This window comes from Salvelinus namaycush, chromosome 29 (genome assembly GCF_016432855.1).
Source record: "Salvelinus namaycush isolate Seneca chromosome 29, SaNama_1.0, whole genome shotgun sequence".
NCBI lineage: Eukaryota > Metazoa > Chordata > Actinopteri > Salmoniformes > Salmonidae > Salvelinus > Salvelinus namaycush.
Window position 1 is genome coordinate 9,915,761 of NC_052335.1, and position 26,712 is coordinate 9,942,472.

At 41.0% G+C, this 26,712-nt stretch overlaps 1 protein-coding gene and 1 long non-coding RNA gene across 3 annotated transcripts in view; one reads left to right on the forward strand and one right to left on the reverse strand.

Moving 5' to 3' along the window:
* Positions 1–12,642, forward strand: LOC120024418. Of its 2 annotated transcripts, XR_005472829.1 has the most exons (5): positions 1–111; positions 287–333; positions 4,936–5,059; positions 10,137–10,196; positions 12,326–12,642. It is a non-coding gene; the product is annotated as an uncharacterized LOC120024418 (long non-coding RNA). The 2 variants fall into 2 exon arrangements; XR_005472830.1 differs by lacking the exon at positions 10,137–10,196 and having other exon boundaries at positions 3–111.
* Positions 9,536–26,712, reverse strand: part of LOC120024417 (potassium channel subfamily K member 10-like) — a 23,544-nt gene continuing 6,367 nt past the window's right edge. Inside the window, exons 3-7 of the mRNA XM_038968656.1 lie at positions 16,809–16,926; positions 15,231–15,391; positions 13,802–13,994; positions 12,302–12,444; positions 9,536–11,348 (exon numbers count right to left, since the gene is read on the reverse strand). Of these exons, the coding sequence (XP_038824584.1) occupies positions 10,668–11,348; positions 12,302–12,444; positions 13,802–13,994; positions 15,231–15,391; positions 16,809–16,926 (1,296 nt within the window). The 3' untranslated portion in view covers positions 9,536–10,667. The remainder of the gene's footprint in view (positions 11,349–12,301; positions 12,445–13,801; positions 13,995–15,230; positions 15,392–16,808; positions 16,927–26,712) is intronic.

Sequence of the window (26,712 nt, forward strand, 5' to 3'; positions counted from 1 at the left end):
GAAACCCAGGAGAACACCCAGGAAGTCACGGTCGTTGACTTGCAGGACATTAATAGTAGTCACAGATAGACTGACACTGTGGCCAGTGAGACTGCGAGGGGACTGTTTTAGGTAGTGTTTTGAAGTTCGGCAACACTTTCAATCATCCTACTGATGACAAATATTCTATTCGATTTGATTTCCTGTACGGATTTATCCTTAGCTGGCTGGGGATTTTGTGGTTTATTCAACAACACGTCTCCTTTAATAACCTGTGATTTTCCTCCATTTGTCATGTCTGTTGCAGTAAGCTACCCATCTGTGTTCCTGTGGCTGAAGACAAGGCAATGACAGGTCTGTAATGAAACATAGTAATACCTGTACAGATATATAATTTATATTCCATGTTAGAGATAGGGTGGAATCTGTCACCTTTAATCTAATAGAAAATGTGATAGGTTTGATGGTGTGTCATACTGTATAAAACATACACTTGAAGTCTGAAGTTTACATACGCTTAGGTTGAAGTCATTAAAACTATTTTTTCAACCACTTCACACATTTCTAGATTACAAACTTTTGTTTTGGCAAGTCGGTTAGGACATCTAAGTAATTTTTACAACAATTGTTTACAGACAGATATTTTAACTTATAATTCAGTGCATCACAATTCCAGTGGGTCAGAAGTTTACATACACTAAGTTGACTATACCTTTAAACATCTTGGAAAATTTCAGCAAATGATGTCATGGCTTTAGAAGCTTCTGATAGGCTAATTGACATCATTTGAGTCAATTGGAGGTGTACCTGTGGATGTATTTCAAGGCCAACCTTCAAACTCGGTGCCTCTTTGCTTGACATCATGGGAAAATCAAAATAAATCAGCCAAGACCTCAGAAAAAGAATTGTAGACCTCCACAAGTCTGGTTCATCCTTGGGAGCAATTTCCAAACGCCTGAAGGTACCACGTTCATCTGTACAAACAATAGTATGCAAGTATAAACACCATGGGACCACGCAGCCGTCATACCGCTCAGGAAGGAGAAGGCGTTCTGTCTCCTAGAGATTAACTTACTTTGGTGCAAAAAGTGCAAATCAATCCTAGAACAACAGGAAAGGACCTTGTGAAGATGCTGGAGGAAACAGGTACAAAAGTATCTATATCCACAGTTAAACGAGTCCTGTATCGACGTAACCTGAAAGGCTGCTCAGCAAGGAAGAAGCCACTGCTCCGAAACCTCCATGAAAAAGCCAGACTACAGTTTGCAACTGCACATGGGGACAAAGATCATTCTTTTTGTAGAAATGTCCTCTGGTCTGATGAAAGAAAAATAGAAATGTTTGGCCATAATGACCATCGTTATGTTTGGAGGAAAAAGGGGGAGGCTTGCAAGCCGAAGAACACCATCCCAACTGTGAAGCACGGGGGTTGGCAGCATCATGTTGTGGGGGTGCTTTGCTGCAGGAGGGACTGGTCCACTTCACAAAATAGATGGCATCATGAGGAAAGAAAATGATGTGGATATATTGATGCAACATCTCAAGACATCAGTCAGGAAGTTAAACCTTGGTCGAAAATGATGGACAATGACCCCAAGCATATTTCCAAAGTTGTGTCAAAATGGCTTATGGACAACAAAGTCAAGGTATTGGAGTGGCCATCACAAAGCCCTGACCTCAATCCGAAAGAAAATTTGTGGGCAGAACTGAAAAAGCGTGTGTGAGCAAGGAGGCCTACAAACCTGACTCAGTTACACCAGCTCTGTCAGGAGGAATGGGCCAAAATTCACCCAACTTATTGTGTGAAGCCTGTGGAAGGCTCCCCGAAACGTTTGACCCATGTTAAACAATTTAAAGCAATGCTACCAAATACTAATTGAGTGTATATAAACTTCTGACCCACTGGGAATGTGATGAAAGAAATAAAAGCTGAAATAAATCCTTCTCTCTGCAATTATTCTGACATTTCCCATTCTGAAAATAAAGTGGTGATCCTTTCTGACCTAAGACAGCGAATTGTTACCAGGATTAAATGTCAGGAATTGTGAAAAACTGAGTGTAAATGTCTTTGGCAAAGGTGTATGTAAACTTCTGACTTCAACTGTACGTGTTTAACAGCTCAATAAAATACAGCAGATGAAATACAGGAAAGCTTATATCATCACACCCTGTTTTTATTGTTTCTTTCCATTCCTGTGATCATAACCTAGCCAGGTTTACATCAAAATACACAGGCACAATTACTGATCATAGAATGTCTCACCCAAGTTCTAAGCTATAATCTGTAAACCTATCTTGAGCAACCATTTAATTCTCAGGGGAAAAAAGCTGAAGTTCTTTAAATGCGAATCAAATCAAATCACATTTTATTTGTCACATACACATGGTTAGCAGATGTTAATGCAAGTGTAGCGAAATGCTTGTGCTTCCAGTACCGACAGTGCAGTAATTTCTAACAAGTAATCTAACAATTCCCCCAACAACTACCTAATACACACAAATCTAAAGGGGTGAATAAAAATATGTACATGTAAGTATATGGATGAGCGATGGTGAAGGTGCTATAGATGGTATAAAATACAGTATATACATGTAATATGAGTAATGTAAGACATGTAAACATTATTAAAGTGTCATTATTTAGAGTGCATTGTATAAAGTGACTAGTGATCCAGGTAATAAAGTGGCCAGTAATTGGGTCTCAATGTAGGCAGCAGCCTCTCTGAGTTAGTGATTGCTGTTTAGCAGTCTGATGGCCTTGAGATAGAAGCTGTTTTCGGTCCCAGCTTTGATGCACCTGTACTGACCTCGCCTTCTGGATGGTAGCGGTGTGAACAGGCAGTGGCTCGGGTGGTTGATGTCCTTGATGATCTTTTTGGCCTTCCTGTGACATCGGATGCTGTAGTTGTCATGGAGGGCAGGTGGTTTGCCTTGCGGTTGAGGGCGGAGCAGTTGCCGTACCAGGCTGTGATACAGCCCGACAGGATGCTCTCGATTGTGCATCTGTAAAAGTTTGTCAGGTTTTTGGTGACAAGCCAAATTTCTTCAGCCTCCTGAGGTTGAAGAGGCGCTGTTGCGCCATCTTCACCACACTGTCTGTGTGAGTGGACCATTTCAGTTTGTCTATGATGTGAACACTGAGGAACTTAAAACTTTCCACCTTCTCCACTGCTGTCCCTTCAAAACAGTGTTGGTGTTACCACAGCTCTGTAACTGTTAATTGCGATAGACATAGGAGGATGTGTGTCTTTGAGAATTGCCTGTGTGAGATCTGTCTGAAATGGGTACAAAAACTACCCGCAAAATAGTAACCTCAAGACACCATTCTAAACGTCAACAATGAAGTTGCCAACTCCGGGATGCTGGCCATCTAGGCAGAGTTCCTCTGTCCAGTGTCCGTGGTCTTTTGCAGATCTTAATATTTTATTTTTATTGGCCAGTCTGAAATATGGCTTATTCTTTACAACTCCACCCAGAAGGCCAGCATCCCGGAGTCGCCTCTTCACTGTAGACATTGAGACTGGTGTTTTGCGGGTGCTATTTAATGAAGCTGCCAGTTGAGGACTTGTGAGGCATCTGTTTCTCAAACTAGACACTCTAATGTACTTGTCCTCTTGCTCAGTTGTGCACTGGGGCTTCCCACTCCTCTTTCTATTCTGGTTAGGGCCAGTTTGCGCTGTTCTATGAAAGGAGTAGTACACAGCATTGTGCGAGATCTTCAGTTTCTTTGCAAATTCTCACATGCAATAGAGTTCATTTCTCATGACAAGAATAGACTGTCGAGTTTCAGAAGTAAGTTATTTGTTTCTGGCCATTGTGATCCTGTAATCGAACCCACAAATGCTGATGCTCCAGTTCCTCAACTAGTCTAAATAAGGCCAGTTGTATTGCTTCTTTAATCAGAACAACAGTTTTCAGCTGTGCTAACATAATTGCAAAAGGGTTTTCTAATGATCAATTAGCCTTTTAAAATGATAAACTTGGATTAGCTAACACAATGTGCCATTGGAACACAGGAGTGATGGTTGCTGATAATGGAACTGTACGCCTATATAGATATTCCATTAAAATCAGCCATTTCCAGCTACAATAGTCATTTACAACATTAACAATGTCTACACTGTATTTCTGATCAATTTGATATTATTTTAATGGACAAAAAATGTGCTTTTCTTTCAAAAACAAGGACATTTCTATGTGACCCCAAACTTTTGAACGGTAGTGTTTACCGATATATTTTTTAAGAATGTCACTTTTAAATGCTTCATAATTTGCTCACTCAAGCTGTATATGAGTTGATCTACCTGACCAGTTTCAGGCAAGCAAAAAAAACATCTCCATCTAAAGTTCAGTTCATTCAAAATCGAGAACAATGGAGGTCATTGATGTCAATAACACTGACAGGTTCCAGCTCCTGTGAGCTTTTCATGGCTCAATAACACACAGTTGCCAACACTGGCACTAGAACTCTGTCTGTTATGGAGGTGTCCCTGTAGACCCGGCAGAGAAAGACAGCCACGCAGCGCAATCCATCTTACAGTACATAAGCACTAAGCCTCTTCAATTAACCTGCAATTGATCTGCATGCACTTGGTAGTTTTCTCATTGGCCATTTGGCCCATGTTCAAAGTGCAACATAGGAAATAAAATGCCAAAGTTCCTGATTCAATCTCCTATCTTTCTCCACAGCTTCTAAACAACTTTAATGTAAGAGAAAGAGTACTCTGTAGTTGCTAAATAATTTAGCTTTCTTCTGATAAATAATTTAGCTATCCTCTGCTTTTCGGAACTGTCCAGAACCTTTAAAAGTTCATATACTCAAATAATGTTGTTGACTCGATCTATACTTGTATTAGTGGCCAAAGCATACATTTGAGAAGAAACACTTTTAAAAAAAACACTTCTAACTTCTTTGTCAAACAGACCGTTTAAAAAATGCTTCCCATTTCCTCATAGAGTATTATGTCATACTCCCAAGGAGGATGAGCTGGCCAATCAGTAGTCTAGAGGAGGATGAGCTGGCCAATAAGCGGTCTACTCACCAAGATGATCATCAAGGACCTCAGCCACCCGAGCAAAGGTCTGTTCACATCGCTACCATCTATTTTATTTATCCCTTATTTTACCAGGTAAGTTGACTGAGAACACATTCTCATTTACAGCAACAACCTGGGGAAAGGTTACAGGGGAGAGGGTATGAATGAGTGGTGCAGTGGTCTAAGACACTGCATCTCAGTGCAAGAGTTGTCACTGCAGTACCTGGTTTGAATCCAGACTGCATCACATCTGGTTGTGATTGGGAATCCCATAGGGCGGCGCACAATTGGCCCAGCGTTGTCCGTGTTTGGCTGAGGTTGGCCGCCATTGTAAATAAGAATTTGTTTTTAACTGACTTGCCTGGTTAAATAAATAAAAAATGAGCCAATTGTAAACTGGGGTTGATTAGGTGATCATGATGGAATGAGGGCCAGATTGGGAAATGAGTTGGGACACCAGGGTTAACACCCCTACTCTTAAGATAAGTGCCATGGGACTTAGAGAGTCACAGAGAGTCAGGACACCCGTTTCACATCCCATCCAAAAGATGGCACCCTACACAGGGCAATGTCCCCAATCACTGCTCTGGGGCATTGGGACCAGAGGAACGGGTGCCTCCAACATCACTTTCAGCAGCATCTGGTCTCCCGCTTCGGAAGCAAGCACACAGTGGGATGTAGGGTAGTATGCTGCTGGCTAGAAGGCAAAGACAGTACAGGTGGATCAAAGCTGGGACCGAGAGACTGAAAAACAGCTTCAATCTCCAGGCTATCAGACTGTTAGCTGTTAAACAGTCCCCACTAGTACTCTGCCCTGAACCTTATACTGTATTCTAGTCATGGCTCAACCTATATAACTTATGTTTCTATTTTTTTTTATTATGGGTGTATTTTATTTTTTTATTGCTAGATATTACTGAACTGCTGGAGCTAGAAACACAAGTATTTTGCTGATATACCAACTGCAAATATGTGCATATGTGACCAATAAACGTTGAATTGATTTTACATTAATTTATATTTTTAACGATCGCCACACCATTGTGTTGTTAGGAACACGCCCACACCATTCCAACACAGAAAAAAACATACTTAAAATAATTATAATAATTGGAAGGAAAACTATTTCACTCATATTGTAAGTAATTATAGGTCATATGTCAAATACATCTGGAAACACTGGACACTTACTTTAAGATATAACATAGTTGCAATTGTGTTCTAGCATCAGCCTAAGCAGAGAGATCCTGTACATTTTAATTCAATCAACTTTTTTATTTTATCTAAAAAAGTATTGATTATATATATACAGTGCATTTGGAAAGTATTCACAACCCTTGACTTTTTCCACAATTTGTTACGTTACAGCCTTATTCTAAAAGGATTGAATCGTTTTTTTCCTCAACAATTTATACACAACACCCCATAATAAACATTTTGCTCATTTATAAATACAAAAAACTGAAACATCACATTAACATAAGTATTCAGACCCTTTACTCAGTACTTTGTTGAAGCACCTTTGGTAGCGATTACAGCCTCGAGTCATCTTGGGTATGACACTACAAGCTTGGCACACCTGTATTTGGGGAGTTTCTCACATTGTTCTCTGCAGATCCTCTCAAACTCTGTCAGGTTTGATGGGGAGCGTCGCTAAACAGCTATTTTCTGGTCTCTCCAGAGATTTTCAATTGGGTTCAAGACCGGGCTCTGGCTGATCCACTCAAGGACATTCAGAGACTTGTCCCAAAGCCACTCCTGTGTTGTCTTGGCTGTGTGCTTAGGGTCATTGTCCTGTTAGAAGGTGAACCTTCGCCCCAGTCTGAGATCCTGAGTGCTATGGAGCAGGTTTTCATCAAGGATCTCTCTGTGCTCCGTTCCTCTTTCCCTCGATCCTGACTAGTCTCACAGTCCCTGCCACTGAAAAACATCCCCACAGCATGATGCTGCCACCACCGTGTTTCACCGTGGGGATGGTTCCAGGTTTCCTCCAGACGTGACTCTTGGCATTCAGGCCAAAGAGTTCACCTTGGTTTCATCAGACCAGAGAATCTTGCTTCTCATGGTCTGAGAGTCCTTCAGATGCCTTTTGGCAAACTCCAAACAAGCTGTCATTTGCCTTTTACTGAGGAGTGGATTCCGTCCGACCACTCTACCATGAAGGCCTGATTGGTGGAGTGCTGCAGAGATGGTTGTCCTTCTGGAAGGTTCTCCCATCTCCACAGAGGAACTCTGGAGCTCTGTCAGAGTGAACATCAGGTTCTTGGTCACCTCCCTGACCAAGGCCCTTCTCCCCCGATTGCTCAGTTGGGCCAGGCGGCCAGCTCTAGAAAGGGTCTTGGTGGTTCCTAACTTCGTCCATTTAAGAATGATAGAGGCCACTGTTTTCTTGGGGACCTTCAATGTTGCAGACATTTTTTGGTACCCTTCCTCTGTGCCTCGACACAATCTTGTCTCTTAGCTCTACGGATAATTCCTTTGGCCTCAGGGCTTGGTTTTTGCCATTCCAAATCATGTCTAATCAATTGAATTTACCACAAGTGGACTCCAATCAAGTTCTAGAAACATCTCAATGATGATAAATGGAAACAGGATGCACCTGAGCTCAATTTCAAGTCTCATAGCAAAGGTTCTGAATACTTAAATCTTTTTGAAATTTGATAACTTTCTAAAAACTTTTTTTCACTTTGTCATTATGGGGTATTGTATGTAGATTGATAAGGAAAAATATTAATTTAATTCATTTCAGAATAAGGCTGCAACGTAACAAAATGTGGAAAACGTCAAGGGGTCTGAAAACTTTCCGAATGCACTGTATATATCGATCGACAACCTGCAAGCCAGTTGGTTCGCAAAAGCAGCTGAAAGGCTAGCTACCAGCTAGCTAGCTACCTTGCTATTGTTTTTATTTGAATTAAGAATAAGTGTCAGTCAACGCCTTGGATATGGCAGAGGAATGTCGAAAGGGAGATTATCTCTCAAGCGATTACTCCAAGGTGGACTATTCCTGTTATTGATGTTCATTAAGCTTCTGAAGCTGGAGTGACGATTTCCATCACCAATGTGGGTGCTACAGAACATTTTGGGAGCGGTTTATCACAGAGTCTACAGAGAGCGACAGGGGATGGAGTTCCCTGAACAACTGCTCCTGACCTGTCCTCCTGTCTTTCCCCCTGCTGGAGGTGACCACCCACCCCCCTGCACAAGCCTGCTCCATCTGTGCCTGCTGACGAGCAGGACTGTGAGGCGGACGACAGCTCAGATAGTGAAGTGGAGACAGTTCGAGTCCGAGTCAGATATAATCTGGATTTACACCTCAGTGGAAGATCTTTGTCCATGCAGCCCATAAACTATCAATTTACTTGATTCTTGTTTTAGCTCTTTTAAAGAATCTTTGAGATTGTTCTTGTAATTACATTTTATTTTTAGAGCCCCCAATGGAAATAAGTCAGACTTTCTGTTATCCCTGTCATGTTTACAAAATGTATGTGCTGTGTGTATATGTATTTTTAACTGGCAAAATGCAATCTATCAATCAAGAATAACGTAGCCTGATGTTCTATTTTTACCTTCAAAGATGTTGTTCTACAAGACTCTATCCTCCAGTTTAAGAGGAACAATTGCACCTTCTCACTGGGACGGAAGGTGTTGATCAGTATAAAAGAGTGTGGATTTTATATTTTAGTGTCTATACAGGATTTTAGAGCAGGAAACAGCCCTGGAGGTGAAACAGACAGTCTCTTGAAACGGACACAGATAAAAATGACTGCAAAAGTGTATGGTTTGTTTCAGCGACAACAAGGTCATTGCCGATGAGAGCGAAAGCGATACACTGCCAGAAACATCCTTTTTCCGGCTTGATGAAAACCTCTGATAAGGTAGAGACTGAGAAATAGAGATGTTGGCAACACATTAACTCTGCACTCAGAGGGGAAACAGGCAACTTCCAATAGCAGTGATATTTATTTCCAAAAGGCACTCACTACATTTAATGTAATGGTGGCACAAGTAATACTGTGAACAACGTCCAAATACTGAGCAGGTGTTGCCCATTCTACCTCAACATGTGCAGTTACAAAACGCTATGCTAAGCATCTTCTTGTGAAGCATGTGGTGGTATACAACTAATACCAAATAGCATGATAATATATTTGGAAAATATCATGCTTTTTAGTTCTATATCTTATTTAAGCTTTAAATGTTGCATTTCTTTGTAGCGTTTTTTTTAATAACAAACATAGATTGAAAGTTCATAGCTGCATTCACACTAGGCTAATGCTGCACCCATATTAATGCAAACACAAATAATGGGAAGACTGTGTACATACATAACATTTTTGGTGTGGATATACGTGTGTGTGTGTGTGTGTGTGTGTGTGTGTGTGTGTGTGTGTGTGTGTGTGTGTGTGTGTGTGTGTGTGTGTGTGTGTGTGTGTGTGTGTGTGTGCGTGTGCATGTGCATGTGTGTGTGTGTGTGTGAGAGAGCGAGAGAGATTGAGAGATGCGTAGGGGTATTGTTATTTAACCCATGCACCTTAAGGGGTTTGTAATGACATTATTGTAATACAATTAGTAAACCACAGTCAAGACGCAAAGTGCACGTTTGACTCATGCACGTTCTCAGTGTCATCATCTCTCCTCTGTAATATGAACATATAAATGTACTTCACAGACGTTACATGGTACACTTAAATCAAGTATAACAAAGATGTCAGCTAACAGTAACACACTGTATTCAAGCAAATCATTGTATCGATGTATCATACAAGTTTGCGCCAAAAATACCTCCGTCTCACGAATTTGACAGTATCCTGTCTAAGCAATTAGGGCCATTTTTCCTTCCTGCAATATGGCTTACCTTCCGTTCCATTGTCATAAGCTGTCATCTTCAGAAAAGCAATTCTAAGTGCAACCAAAGCTCCTCTAATGCTACAAAGTGTGAATGCAGTATACTTTAGAAACATTTCAACGACAACATTAGGACCACAAGCCCTGAGATTGTGTTAATGAAAGTTCATGAACTTAATAGCGTAATCACACACTTTCTAGACAGTTTAGCTCAAGGACCATGCACAGACAACATTGTGGTTGTTTTTTATAATTTTTTTCATCAATTTTCAGAGTTTATGTGTCGTGACGGAATGAGAATAAAGTCGTACATTTCACAATAACCAAATCCAGGTGAGTCTCCAGTTGTTGTTCTTGTTCAATTGTTGCTCTATTCTCAGCAGCTCAGTTCTCTTGTCCTAAAATGACCTCAGATATGTGTTTAGGACCAGCACCGTCTCGTCGAAGTCCACTACGTACATACAAGTCACAGACACATCAAAGCATCTTACTTGCTTTATTATCGACTCTTCAGAATAGCAGCCATCTTCTCTTTCACTCAAAATAAACCCCATCATTTTGGTTGTTCTGTCCCACAAGAACCTCCAATCTAAAAAAAAATTACCGGGTGATTGTAGAAACGTATGATGTTAATGTCTTTCCTTCAGGTTATTAGGGCACAGTGAATATTGAATAACATTACATAGCACACAGGGACACAACAGTTCCCCCAATATCAAGCACACAAAGGCGTGACAGAAATGTAAGGCACATATGGTGGTGACGTTTAAAACATCCTTTACCTCAGAGGAACAACCAACATTTTTAAGGATCCATCTGGATACGCAGCTCCTTTTCTTCAAGTTGAAGTGTTTCCCCCTCGGTCTTTTTTTCTTTGGTCTGTAGTGGTATGAATGGTACTGTGAAACCATTCTGGGGCTTGCACACTTCGACGAACAGCGGCAGATCGGACATGCTGGTGTTGAACTTTTTGTCTAACCCCTCATCTTCGTCCTCCTCCTCCTCCTCCTCTTCCTCCTTCCTCTTCCCCATCTCCATAGGCGGAGTACTAAAGGGCCTGCATTGTAGCTCATCTGGGATATTCTTCTTCAGCTCGCGGTTCTTGTTTCTCTTGGCCAGCTTGGTGACGGAACCCAGGCGATTAAAGATGTTGTCGTCTGAGGAGGCCACACTTTCGGACCGGCGCGGATCACACTCTGCCCCCCTTAGACGCAGGTTGTTGAGTTTCATGTCGATGCTCTCCTGAGACGAGGTCTTGTAGGGGTTGGTGTCCAGACTGTTAAAGGCGGCACGGCGTTCCGGGGAGAGCATGTCCGTGGAGACGGCCCACTGGTCCAGGCCCAGCTGGCGCCGCTCCATGCTGCGGATGGTGGCGGTCCGCTGGAGCTTGTCGCTGACCTCCACACTCAGGCGTCGCCGCGTCTCCCGGAACTCGGCTCGCACGTTGGCCTTCCACTCGGCCGCGTGGGCCTTGATCTCTCCGACCTAGAGCACGGGAAAATAAAACCAAGGTCATTCCACACTATAAAATACTATAACGCAATTGGATAGTTAATCCAAATTACAGAATTGGTGGCAGTAGCTAGGTAAACAAAACGAAAGCATAGATTGCAGTCTCTCCTCAAGGTAAGAAAGCAAACAACAACTATTTTCATGTTTTAACCATTTGAATGTCTATTTTAACCCTTTAAAACTCTTAAGGATTGGACCCTTTTTTTCAATTTTCGCCTAAAATGACAAATCTAACTGCCTGTAGCTCAGGCCCTGAAGAAAGGATATGCATTTTCTTGGTACCATTTGAAGCAAACACTTTGAAGTTTGTGGAAATGTGAAAGGAATGTAGGAGAATATAACACATTAGATCTGTTAAAAGATAATACAAAGAAAAAAAACAAATGTTTTTTGTAATTTTTTTGAACAATCATCTTTGAAATGCAAGAGAAAGGCCATAATGTATTATTCCAGCCCAGGTGCAATTTAGATTTTGGCCACTAGATGGCAGCGGTGTCTATGCACCGGTTTAGACTGATCCAATGAACCATTGTATTTCTGTTCAAAGTTTTGTATCAAGACAGCCCAAATGTGCCTAATTTGTTTATTAATAACTTTTCATGTTCAAAACTGTGCACTCTAATCAGACAATAGCATGGTATTATTTCACTGTAATAGCTAATGTAAATTGGGCATTGCAGTTAGATTAACTATAATTTAAGCTATCGGCCAATATCGAATATGTCTATGTTCTGGGAAATGTTCTTGTTACTTACAACCTCCTGCTAATCGCATAAGCAGGGGACCCACCAATCCTGAAGAATTAATGTTCTTCTAATGGGACATTTGACAAAATACTAAGCCCATGTAGTGTTCAACTATACCATTACAGCTCTATACCATAGTAGTATGGTCATATAATGTAACCTATAAGTAAATTATCTTACCTCCTCTTTTGTTTTCTTGGACAGGACCCTCAGCCAGTCACCAATCATGCTCAGTACAGCAGCGAAATAGGCCAACCCCACCAGAATCCAGAACCACACCAGTGGTCTATACCAATTACGATACACGACCCTCCGGTCCCCTCCTATAGGATGTAAACAAACAATGAAACATTCAGCATGATGAGATACATAGGTCGTGTTCAGAAGAGCTAACCATAGAAAAACATTTTTAAATGGTAAACAAAAATGTGTGTTTCTTATTGGATAAGTGCAGGTAATCCCTCCCTGTGTCAGTCCATTTTCTTCCTTTTGGTGACTATTAAACATGACCCTGATAAACACTGATTCTATTGGCTCATTTTCTACCTGAATATCTTAAGCTGATGGGCTAAAATCCAGAGAACAGAAACGAACAAAGCTATTTTTCTCAGACAAGCGCTTGTATGTCAAAGAGTGATTGGGAAATAAATCATCTGTGCAGTGTTGCAGCAGCTTGGTCAGTGAGATCAAGCTGTGAGAGCCTCTTGATACAACTACCTTCTTTCTTTTTTACGTCGACATCTAAGACAAGAAACAACTGCATGTCTCAATATCAGCACCCTCCATTAATGAGGAATCTTGAGCCCTTGTAATAATGGCACAGCACAAGGTGCAAAGTTGTGGTAGGAAAATGTTTGAAAAGTAGGTCCTCCAACCAGAAATGTCATGCCCATAGGGGGCACAGGGGCAATTGCCCCCTCAGATTTGTCCTGTTTAAAAAATATATATATAAAAAAATATATATATATTTTGTTGATTTTTCTCTGTAATACTATTAGCCACCTAGCAATTTTATAAAGTTTGCTTTAGCTAGCCTAGATAGGTTTCCAAGCTACCGATTTTAGCAGAGATCCAGAGAAGGATATTTAGTTTATTTATAAAATGAACCAACAGGAGAATACAGAGTTCAAGAGGTATCCTTAGATATGCAGAAAAATATATATATATATTTTACACAGAATTAAGAATAATTATTCACGTATGTTGTGCCCCCTCAGATTTTTGGGGTGCATGACGTCATTGCCTCCAACCATAACCAAGTTTGAAAAATGAATGGCCGCAACAGTTGTTATATTGACAATTTTGGTAACACTTTAATTAAAAGGATGTATTAAATCAAATCAAATTTGATTTGTCACATGCGACGAATACAACAGGTGTAGACCTTACAGTGAAATACTTACTTACAAGCCCTTAACCAACAATGCAGTCAATAAAAATAAGTGATAAGTGAAAATGTGAAAATAAAAGTAACAAATAATTGAACAGCAGCAGTAAAATAACAAAGGTGAGTTGTTATTAGTTGTTATTAGCATGTACTGTATGAGCCTTTATGATGTATTAGTGTAGAAAACTGACTCAAAATGGCTGTTATTTAAGTAAGAATCACTTTCAGATAATCATCTCATTATGGAATTATTCACAACACAAACATGAACTAATAATTAATCTAGCTCTCACCTGCCACATAGTCTCCTATTCCAATAGTTGTCAGGGTGATAACAACAAAGTAGATGGCCTCCAGTCCAGTCCAGCCTTCTATGTGTTTGAAGATGACCGCTGGAATGGTGACAAAGAGGATACAACCCGCCAGGATGAAGAGTAACGTGGAGGCCACTCGGATCTTGGTCTGGCTGATCTGGTTCTGTTTATGCTGGGAGAGGAGAAGAAGACACACATATGCACACACACATACAGAAGAACAGGCACACACAGGCCGTAAGGCCAAGGCCATTCTGTGCACACAGTGTGTTGTCGTTCTGTGGTGGCGTCACTACTGCGTTCGCATGATGAGATTCATGACTCTGACAAGGTGGCGTCTACAGTATTTCCACACTCTGACACCGCCTGGTGATAAGCTAAACATGCATAAGATGCATGATTAGCTCAAACGAGGCGTAATGGTGATTGGGACTGTGGGCTGTCACAGAGGCACAGCTCACTCAGTACAGCTCTCACACTAGGTGTTCCTGTTCTGAGAAATGTAAACACACTGTAATACACCACAGGCCAGAACAGAGCGGAGGGTAACTGTTGGGCCAATCAGAATAAAGCACAACAGCCATCACCCCCTGCTCATTAACAACCCATAATGTAGAGCCCAAACATCATTAGTAGATGATAACACCTCACTCAGTACTGAACACTTTCACTTTCAACCTGGGGGCATAGGCAAGAGTGGGGAGCCAGGTCCACCCACTCAGATTGAGAAAAAATAGTTGTTATTAATATTTATTTTTTATGCTCTTTACAGTGTCAGTGTTCCAAACGCGACATTATGTATTTTTACCTAAACATGCAAACACCATCAGATATAATTCATAGCAAGAAGTGCACTGGATTAGTCAGATTTGATTAAATATAACAGAACAGACGAATTGGAATGACATTCACTCTCACAGGATGGGTTGCCAAGAAGAACTAACTGAAAGCCACACCCCAAAAAGCCACGAATATGACTGCATTGAGGCATGTCACTGTGCTTCTATGGCTACACACACCATTCCACTGTCCGCTTAATTTGTTCATTTAGCACACAAGACAGCTCATAATCAAGTGCCTTTATCACAGTCAACACATCTATATTTTTTTTACTTTAATGAGCTGTGTTGAATAGCATAAGATCAGCTATAAAAGTGCACATGTTTCTCTTTGCCCCATGGCAAAATGTGTAAAATTGCAGGAAGTTAGCTGCTGCAGGCCCACCCACCAACTCATTTCTGGCACCACTGCTGTCAACTGGCTAAAAACCCATGTCTCTCTACTTTCTAGCCTATCAATACCTCACATTTAAAGTCATTGTGTAATAACTGTTTTCATAATACATTAAAACATAATTATTGCTTCTATTTGTCGTGTTGTTGTGGATTACTGTATGCTGTGAACTTACCCTGAACATTTTCTCCACCTTGGCGATGCTTTTCACGAATATGGTCCCTAGCTGGTCCCCCACACCGGCTAGCAGGAACCCAAACAGAGGGATGCCAAATATTGCATATAGGATACAGAAAATCTTCCCGCCCTCAGTGCTGGGAGCAATGTTACCATATCCTGTGAAAGAAACCGAGGAAGAGAAGGTCATGTTTTCCCGGATGTGATGAGACTTGAATCTCTTTCTTATCAATGGCAGACACAACCACAGTGGGTTTATGCAATACCAATTCCATCTCCTTTCCTACATAGACTTATACACATGCTGCTATCTACAAAAGGCTAGCATACTGTCTGCTAGCTAAGCTTCTGTCCCTTTTTCCCACTGCTTGCAGTGTCAGTTTCCATTTGGAATCACGGAGGTGCTAGTCGGGTTCTAATACAATCACAAATATGCCAATGAATTGGAGGTAAAATGCCTCCTTCCACCATCCATCAAATTGAAGACATCCAGTAGTCAAGAGTGCTAATGGTTTAGAAAGTTCTGTTGTAGACAATGCTATGATTGATAAGGTGATTTCAACACAGATAACACAGAAACTATAAGGCCAGTTTCCCAGACACAGATTAATAAAACACATTTCTGGACTAAAAAGCACTTTTAATAGATATTGTCCATTTAGCATGCTTTTTAGATTGGGTCTGGGAAACTGGCTCCTAAAGTCTTGATTGTCTCTAGTCAATGTAAACAGCATTACCTCAGGTGAAATGGCGGAATGTTTCATCAGCCCTTGCACTTGACTTGAACTACACCTACACTGCCTGGTACGGTAACTACCATAGATGTGGAAAGTAGGGGTGATGAGGTTGCTGCAGCACCCCCTGAAAAAAGTAGCGCACTGGGCCTTTACTAGTCCTGTATTAGCGGACCGATATAGCCGTCTGTAGAGCATCAACAAAACATTCTCAGCACCCCCTTATTCCTAGGAGTGGAGCAGCTCACTTCCTTCCATCTGACAGATGACTCACACTCACATACCAATCCCATATCTATTTCATGTAAGAAACCTTCAAATGCAATTTGCAGGTATAGACCTGATTCACAGCTGAACGTTCTACCAGCTAACGTGGGTAGCTAATAAACTGTCCCGTCTTTTCAAATCAGGGCAGATGACAATGACATTACTCGAGCAATGTTTCTCTGAGTATCCCAAATCAAATAATATTGTTTTACCGTGTAGGTGTGCAGTGGTTTTAGTCTACAGGTTACACTTAAGACATATTTTTTCAATTGGTTTCAACGGAGCACTTCACTTTCTACCCTGCAAAAAACTTTGGTCAATGAACAATGGCCGCAGTGTAAATAAGGGGAATTGCCAGTAATATTATCATTGTTTCAGCGAGAACGATCTATTCCCTATTCCTGAAAGGACCATTGTAAATAAAGGGTTGAATGGATGGTAAAGAATAACAAACAACAGTGAAAGTAACCACAGATGTGACAGATGACATAGGCCTCAATGGAGTTGCGATAATAGTGACCAATGTAGTACTGTAACAGGTGTGTGTAGTACTAATCCAACACTAAAACCATTACCTATGGTTGTGATGACGGTTCCAGCGAAGAAAAAGGCACTGCCCAGGTCCCAGTGACTGGAGTTATAGGATGTGTCTCCTATCGGGCTGACCCCAGCATTCACTGCATCTACAGAGTGCTGGGCACACATACAAAGACACTCATCAGACCATAAAAAATAGACTACATCAAATGGGTAAAGATGACAGCATTACGTTCAAAATTGCAGCAATTTTTGGTGGTATAGAGTCTCTTGAGAGTCTGTCTATTAGTGATCCTATAGTTGCATTTTGAATAGATGAATTCTCAGGGGGGATATCCCGCATAAGGATCCATCAAACTTTCCAATGTGATTTCCTAAAGCAGCCAGTTGCGTAACATATGACTGCTGTATAGCTTACTGCTGATGACGCTTCTGCATGGTGAATCATCATGACAGTGCCACAATGAGAAAGGTACCATGGGGGGGCGGGGCACATGATACCCACCATGCCCTGAGCAGCCCTCACACTCTGCGCCAGTCGGCCAGTCTACCCGGCAGGAAGCCGGCACGCCAGATGGAGCTTCGGAGTGGCGAGCAACAGGATGTAGCTCAGGGTGTGAGGGATGGTGGGATAGGTGTGTGGATGCGGTTGAAGGGCAAATAAACAAGGGCAGAGGAGGAGAGGCCATGACAGTCCAGTGGTAGAGTACAGCGGAGGTGGTTTGTCAAACCATGCTTGAGTGTTAACTAACCTTGCCTGAGACCTGAAGACTTGCTCTAACTCTCAGAGCAAATGCCCTGGCATTAGCTTAGCGGGGTAACGCAGGATTGGGATGCACAGGAGACCCGGGTTTGAAATCTGGTTGGTTACACATGCAATCAGCTCCACTTTCCAAACTGACAGTTTGATATCTGATAGCTTAAGATGAGCCGTTACTGCATTGATCTAATTTCAGCGTTGGGGAGTAACATGTGACATGTAGTCTGTTGAATGTAAGGGATTACAAAAAAAAACAGTAACTGTAATCCGTTAGGTTACCAGTTAAAATATTGTAATCAGAGCACAGAAACTTTTGAAAAACTAGATGAGTACTTCAAGGATGACTTTTATATTCAGAAAGGATGTTTGCAAAAACAAATATTTGACACTTCTCTGTTTTCTCAAAGACATTCAAATCAGCATTGCAAAAAGGTTTGTTCCACCTGAGCCAATCTGACCACAAGTCAGAGACCACTATGATGACACACCAAATGTGTTTGATCGATCCCGGGAAAAGCGCAGGAATAGGATTTTGTAGGCTACAGTCCAAGGTATGTCTTCCAATGGTGGGACTGGTGTCGGCATCCAAAGATTATGCAACTTGAATAAACACTTGGAGGTAAGGATGACAGCAGTGTTGTAGTCTACGGCTATACGGATATCACCTACTATTGATATCTACATAGCGTGTTGATGTGAATCACACTGCCGCTCTCTCATTTAGCTATTTGCGCTTTACGGATTGTGGTTGTTGTGGATGGCTGTCTGTCTGTCAAACTTGTCAGTCTATTCTTGTTCTGAGAAATGAAGGCTATTCCATGTGAGAAATTGCCAAGAAACTGAAGATCTCGTACAACACTGTGTACTACTCCCTTCACAGAACAGTGCAAACTGGCTCTAACCAGAATAGAAAGAGGAGTGGGAGGCCCCAGTGCACAACTGAGCAAGAGGACAAGTACATTAGAGTGTCTAGTTTGAGAAACAGATGCCTCACAAGTCCTCAACTGGCAGCTTCATTAAATAGTGCCTGCAAACATCAGTCTCAACGTCAACAGTGAAGAGCCGAGTCTGGGATGCTGGCCTTCTAGGCAGAGTTCCTCTGTCCAGTGCCTGTGTTCTTTTGTCCATCTTAATCGGGGTTTTTTGATGGCCAGTCTGAGATATGGCTTTTTCTTTGCAACTCTGCCTAGAAGGCCAGCATCCCGGAGTCGCCACTTCACTGTTGACGTTGAGACTGATGTTTGCAGGCACTATTTAATGAAGCTGCCAATGAAGCTATACTTGCTAATCTATACTAATCTATACTATCTATACTCTATACTATTAGGTCCTATTCTTGAAGATCAAGGGGTATAACATTTATTGGAATGACTGGAATTCTGATAGACTTTAGTTTTTAATGTAAAGACCTAATTGAATAGTAATATTATATGTAGTAGAACGCGATGGGTTAGAAGAAGCCTACATAACCAACCCATAAAGTAAAATTTAACATCCATATATATAGCCAGCTATGTAAACTTTAACACTGATTTATCTTGCAACAGATGTCATTCAATTGGTAACATACATTTTTGTCTTCTTCTAATGCCTCTTCAGGGGAAAGTAATCTAAAAGTAACTGAATGTAATCAGATTATATTACTGAGTTCGGGCAATCCAAAAGTTGATGATTAAAATGTTGGACAGGTAACTAGTAAATGTAATGGATTACATTTAGAAAGTAACCTACCAAACCCTGTCTACTTTACATCTGTCCCACACTTTGTTTGAATGATCCTTATTTAATGCAAGAACTCTGACTCAGATCGTTGGACACGCTAAACTCTGAAGTACAAAATAGCTTCTTTTTTTCTGTGATAAGACTTTACTATTCATTCAGTCTCTCTCCTCTCCCCTACAACGGGTTGTTGCCGTAAATGAGAACGTATTCTTCGTCATCTTATTTGGTAGAACGATGTTTAAAGCTAGAATCTTAAGTTGCCTCATCCATTTTTTGACTTAGAAATGAATGATATATACCCATTGACTCTTGAAGAATATAACTTATAAATTCCTAATGATCTCAGTTCTTCTGTCATACCCCATCAGAACCCAAATTAAAATGTTATTTTACTCCAATGTTTGTAAATAATGTAAATGTAAACACACACTGTATAGCCTCGAAACATGTTTAAAACTATAGTTTTGATATCATGGATGGTCAGTCCTTGCATCCATAGCTCTGTCTGTTAATCTGAGAGTGGTTACATTTCTCCAGGCCCATCCCTCAGCTTTTTACCAAAACAGAGGCAGGGTGTCGCTTTGTTATTGGTTTCTATTAAGGATTCTATCTTTAAATAAAATGTAAATAACAAATGTTGAGCCCCATCCTACTGGAAGTGAAGAGGACATTCAGCAAATCTTGGAGGACAATGGAAGTTGATAAAAATGCTTAAAAATACAATGTGCTTCGACCTGTGTTGGTTTTAAAGGTCCAATGCAGACATTTTTATCTTCCTATCAAATCCTTTCTGGGTAATAATTAAGTACCTTACTGTGACTTTGTCAAATTTAAATGGATAAAAATAAACAAAAATGGCATTTTAGCAAAGAGCAATTTCTCAAGCAAGAATTATGGTAGGACTGTCTGGGAGTGGTCTGATTGCAGTGGGGAAGACGGAAAACGAACTGTTATTGGCAGAGAGGTTTGGAGCTATCTTTCTTATTGGTCTATTAACTGATATATTAACTGATCTCTCCAGGCAGGCCAAAACTCCATCCCACCAAAACAGGTTGAAATTTCAGGCGGTCTTTTCAAACAGCTCTAAAGGCATTATCATTATCACAATTTCACGGTATTATTCCAACCTCATATTGTGGAAAGATATATAAAACACAGAAAATGTAAATGTTTTACTTCACAGGGACTTTAACAACAAATAAGTATTTGATCAACTTCCACTGTCTTGCATCTTTGCTCCTCAATTCATGCACCTTGGTTGGAGAGCTCCATCCTATTCCCCAGCTCATTATTTACATTTACAGTGTATTTGGAAAGTCTTCAGATCCCTTGACTTTTTCCACATTTTGTTACCTTATTCTAAAATGGATTAAATAGGTTTTTTTGCACATCAATCTACACACAATACCCCATATAACAAAGAAAAAACAATCCCCCGATTGCTCAGTTTCCAGGAAGAGTCTTGGTGGTTCCAAAATTCTTCCATTTAACTTCTCTGCGCTACGGATCCCTTTTACGGGATCACTTTCCTAAACAACTGCTAGAATTGCAGGGCGCCAAATGCATAAATATTACAAAAAATATTTATAATCATGCAATCACAAGTGAAATATACCAAAACACAGCTTAGCTTGTTGTTAATCCACCTATCGTGTCAGATTTTGAAAATATACTTTACAGCGAAAGAAATCCAAGCTTTTGTGAGTGTAGCAATCAATGCTACAACAGCTAGCCTTATATTAGCTTGGTTAGCTTGGTCACGAAAGTCAGAAAAGCAATAGAATTAATCGCTTACCTTTGATAATCTTCGGAAGTTTCCACTCACGAGACTCCCAGTTACACAACAAATGTTCTTTTTGTTCGAGAAATATTACTTTTATCACAAAAAAACGCTATTTGGGTTGCGCATTATGTTGAGAAAACTACAGCCTTGTTCCGTTCGACAAATTCCAAAAAGTATCCGTAATGGTCGTAGAAACATGTCAAATGTTTTTTATAATCAATCCTCAGGTTGTTTTTAACAAACATAATCGATAATATTTCAACCGGACCATAACCTATTCTTTAAGAGACAAAAGGAAAATGGGGAGCCCCTCTCTCGCTCGCAGGAACTATTCAGAGGACACCTGACCTCTTTTGAAAAATCTCGCTCATTTTTCAAAATAAAAGCCTGAAACTAAGTCTAAAGCCTGGTCACAGCCTGAGGAAGACATTGGAAAAGGAATCTGGTTGATACCCCTTTAAATGGAGGATAGACGGTCCAGGAAACACAGATTAAAAAAAATATAAATCACTTCCGGGTTATATTTTCTCAGGCTTTCGCCTGCAGAATAAGTATTGTTATACTCACAGACAATATTTTGACAGTTTTGGAAACTTTGGAGTGTTTTCTATCCTAATCTGTAAATGATATGCATATTCTACGATCTGGGTCAGAGAAAATGTCAGTTTACGTTGGGAACATTTAAAAAAATATATATATATGACCCCTACCGTCAAGAGGTTAAGAATGATGGAGGCCACTGTGTTCTTGGGACCTTCAATGCTGCTGAAATTTTTTGGTACCCTTCCCAAGATCTGTGCCTCAACACAATCTTGTCTCGGAGCTCTATGGACAATTCCTTCAACCCCATGGCTTGGTTTTTGCTCTGACATGCACTGTCAACTGTGGGACCTTATATAGAACGGTGTGTGCCTTTCCAAATCATGTCCAATCAATTGAATTTACCACAGGTGGACGCCAATCAAGTTGTAGAAACATCTCAAGGAACAGGATGCACTTGAGCTCAATTTCAAGTCTCATAGCAAAGGGTCTGAATACTTATGTAAATAAGGTATTTCTGTTTTGTTTTTTTATAAATGTGCAAAAATGTATAAAAACCTGTTTTCGCTTTGTCATTATGGGGTATTGTGTGTAGATTGAGGATGATAAATATTTATTTAGTCCATTTTAGAATAAGGTTGTAACATAACAAAATGTGGAAAAAGTCAAGGCATCTGAATACTTTCCGAATGCACTGTATATTCCCATATAGGTATGGTTTTAAACATGCTCACACCAATCTTTTTAAATGTATCAGATTACTCAAACTCCTGATGTTAAAGTTTAAACACTCTGAATACTTATGTAAATATGGTATTTCTGTTTTTATTTGTAATACATTTGCAAAAATGTTAAAAAACCTGTTTTCACTGTTTTCACCCCCGGTTCCCCGTTTAGTTTTTTTCCCTAGCACCCCACAGCTGATTCAAATAATCAAAGCTTGATTATGAGCTGGTTATTTGAATCAGCTGTGTAGTGCTAGGCCAAAAAAACAAAACGTGCACCCAGGTGGGCCCCCAGGACCAAGTTGGGGAATCCCTGGATCAGAGGACTGGTGAAGATTTGGCACTGGGGCAGCGCAGCAGCATTCAAGAAAAATAAAAGGCGTTTAGCATTTCTATCTGAATGTGGTTTGCATCAGGACACCCTGAATGAGTCCCCCCCCCCCCCCAAAAAAAAAAAAAGATTAATGTGATCTCCTCAGATGCAGCCAACACCATATTTCCACTCTGAAATATTAATTTAAAATGTAGCCTTTGTGGAAGGCCTTCTCAGTTAAATAATACATGCCACATGCTTATTGTCAGGACCTATTGACACCACATGCAGTAACGTATGCAAGCCTGCCAAGCTAACTTGGCATACGGTTATACTGTTACATTATGTTATTGACACTTGTGCAATGCAGCAAGAGACTAGACATGACTTGGCACAGGGGGACTTTATTCTTTAGTGGATGGATACTCAAAGTCACTCCCTAACCCCATAAACAGCTGGAGGAAAAACGATTCCAGAGGTTTCACAGGAGGAGGCTATCACTGTCGCCGGCACAGAACTGACAGAGAATGCTGTGGAGATAGGTATACATCTCCACCCAGTAGTCTGGCTGAAGCCCTGCCCTGCCCTGCCCTGCCCTGCCCTGCCCTGCCCTGCCCTGCCCTGCCCTGCCCTGCCCTGCCCTGCCCTACCTGTCCAATAGGCTGTAACTCTGGGCTAAGACACTAAAGCAGCAGCCTGGCACATGTCCCAGAACTGCTTATCATCTGCCCTTTTCTCTGCTCTGCCGCAGAATAATCACCTTTCACGTTAAATAGGAGGCCTCATGGTGCTTTGTTATTCTTAGATATACTGTATGATTAGAATATGTACCTACGGTATATGTTAGCTGACATTGGGCAGGATCTCTGCACTTTCGCAGAGACTGCATTCACAGTAAACGCTACATATGTTGGCTCAATCGGAAATCACCTGAAATTTCAACCGCGCTACAATGCAGATCTTCCACGGATTTAATCGAGCGCTAATCCGAGGACATAGGAAAGTTGAGTTTTCATTATTAAGTATGCAAATGAATGCAGGTCCCAAAATAATATTTAAAGTGGTAATAGTCAAAAGGGAGTCTGGGCCCTGCCCAGCTGGCAAAACAGGTTGCAATTACATCATTATGGCGTATTTTATGAAGTTATGCCATAACGGTTATGGTCAAGTTGTATATTGGTTAGATAAGGACATTTGTTAATATATTTTTAACAACCAGGGGGAGAAAACATCTTTATCTGGTTGTAATCTGATTATCTGTCTGTCCCATAAAGTATTGATCTTGTCATGAAAATAAATCTTTACCCCGTTTTAACAAAGAGCAGTTCTAATTGGGTTCTATCTTATTAAGCAACTAGAGGTCGTGGGACATATTTTGCCCGCTGGGTTTGTTCTCCCCCATGTTAAAGGCCTTTTGCAACTTTCATCACCCTGTCAGCTCAGGGAATGTGTCAGCAGTCGCATGAAAACCCAAGAATAAATGTATCCTCAAGCGAGACATGCTGGAGAAGGAGAGGGGGTAGCGGGGGAAGAGGAAGTGAGTGGGTGAGTCAATGCACACTCGCACAGACACACTCCACACCTCTGAATCATGGCCCTAGTGTTGGGTAATTAGTAAGCACCATGGTAGGACCTCAGTGGGATGGAGTGACACACAATAACACACCAATCCCTCCCTCTGAGAGTCCCCCAGCCTGCTACAGTCTACACTACAGGCTGCAACCTACCTTATGTTTGACAATGCTGACTCAGTCGATGAGAACAATATCATCTGGCAATATCCAGTACCCAAACAATGAGTCAGAATAAAAGGCCAAGTAACTCAATGGCTTCAGAAAATATTCAAAAAAGGTCTATTGATCCTCCAGAATCAGTGTGATGGAAAGACCTTGTCGCTAGATTGTTGTGGGTACTGTAGTACATCAAGCTATGCTTATAACACGATGTGGCACACTACTGGACTTTGAAGGTCTGATGGACAAGATACTGTAATGAGTACTCGGTTTAATCCCAAGCAGCATTAATCACACCAGACTAGAGACCCGGAAGAGCAGTCGACATTCCCCAAGCCACACCTCCATCCATCGTGGGTCCTTCAGAACTATAGTTAGTCCCTAATGAATAATTGACTCCCCAGCAGATGCTTTTAAGACTTACGGCTAAATTTAGCCTTCCTGCGCTGCAAATGTCGGCAATGTTTACTGCATATATCAGAAGGAATACTGTTGCTTTAACAGACGACCTACATGCCTGGAGATCCTTATCAAACGTAAAGCACTCAGAAGATGATGGTTCAATGAGAAATCCCATGTTAACTGTTAGATTACAAAATAACTTGCATGCTGCAGCATACAAGTCACAAAGATCCACTCATGAAAAAAAGTACATCTATGTCTGACACTCCTATTTCAGCTAATGTCAGTGTAGTATTTTTAGGTGGAAATGCATTTGGGATTGCAGATGCTCTGAATGCAGATGCTCCCTATGCACTAAAACATTACATTCGGAAGGTATTCAGACCCCTTCACTTTTTCCACATTTTGTTACGTTACAGCCTTATTCTAAAATGTATTAAATAAAAACATGTCCTCACCAATCTACACACAATACTTCATAATGACAAAGCAAAAACAGGTTTTTAGAAATGTTTGTAAAAAAAAAACAGAAATACATTATTTACGTAAGTATTCAGACCTTTTGCTATGAGACTCGAAATTGAGTTCAAGTGCATCCTGTTACCATTTATCATCCTTGAGATGTTTCTACAACTTGTTTGGAGTCCACCTGTGGTAAATGGAATTGATTGGACATGATTTGGAAAGGCACACACCTGTCTATATAAGGTCCCACAGTTGACAGTGCATGCCAGAGCAAAAATCAAGCCATGAGGTAGAAAGGAATTGTCCGTAAAGCTCCGAGACAGGATTGTGTCGAGGCACAGATCAGGGGAAGGGTACCAAAAAATGTTGCAGCATTGAACATCCCCAAGAACACAGTGGCCTCCATCATTCTTAAATGGAAGAATTTTGGAACCCAATAGAGTCTCTTCCTAGAGCTGGCCGCCGCGTCTAAACTGAGAAATCGGGGGAGAAGGGCCTTGGTCACGGAGATGACCAAGAACCCAATGGTCACTCTGACAGAGCTACAGTGTTTCTCTGTGGAGATGGGAGAACCTTCCAGAAGGACAACTATCTCTGCAGCACTCCAACAATCAGGCCATTATGGTAGATTATCCAGATGGAAGCCATTCCTCAGTAAAAGGCACATGACAACCCGCTTGGAGTTTGCCAAGAGGCACCTAAAGGACTCTCAGACCATGAGAAACAAGATTATGGTATGATGAAACCAAGATTGAACTCTTTGGCCTGAATGCCAAGCATCACATCTGGACAAAACCTGGCACCATCCCTACGATGAAGCATGATGGTGGCAGCATCATGCTGTGGGGATGTTGGAGACTAGTCTAGATCGAGGGAAAGATGATCGGAGCAAAATACAGAGAGATCCATTAGGAAAACCTGCTCCAGAGCACTCAGGTCCTCAGACTGGGGCGAAGGTTCTCCTTCCAACAGGACAACGACCCTAAGCACATCGCCAAGAGAATGCAGAAGTGGCTTCGGGACAAGTCTCTGAATTTTCTTGAATGGCCCAGCCAGAGCCTGTACTTGAACCCAATCGAACATCTCTGGAGAGACCTGAAAATAGCTGTGCAGTGACGTTCCCTATCCAACCTGACAGAGCTTGAGAGGATCTGCAGAGAAGAATTGAAGAAACTCCCCAAATACAGGTGTGCCAAGCTTGTTTCGTCAATCCAAGAAGACTCGAGGCTGTAAACGCTGCAAAAGGTTCTTCAACAAAGTATTGAGTAAAGGGTTTGAATACTTACGTAAATGTAATACTTACATTTTCTATTTTTAATATATTTGCAAGATATTCTAAAAGAATTCTAAAAAAACATTTTTGGTTTTGTCATAATGGGGTATTGTGTGTATGATATGGGGAGGTGGGGAACTATTTCATCAATTTTAGAATAAGGCTGTAAGGTAATATAATGTGAAAAAAGTCAAGCGGTCTGAATATTTTCCGAATGCACTGTATG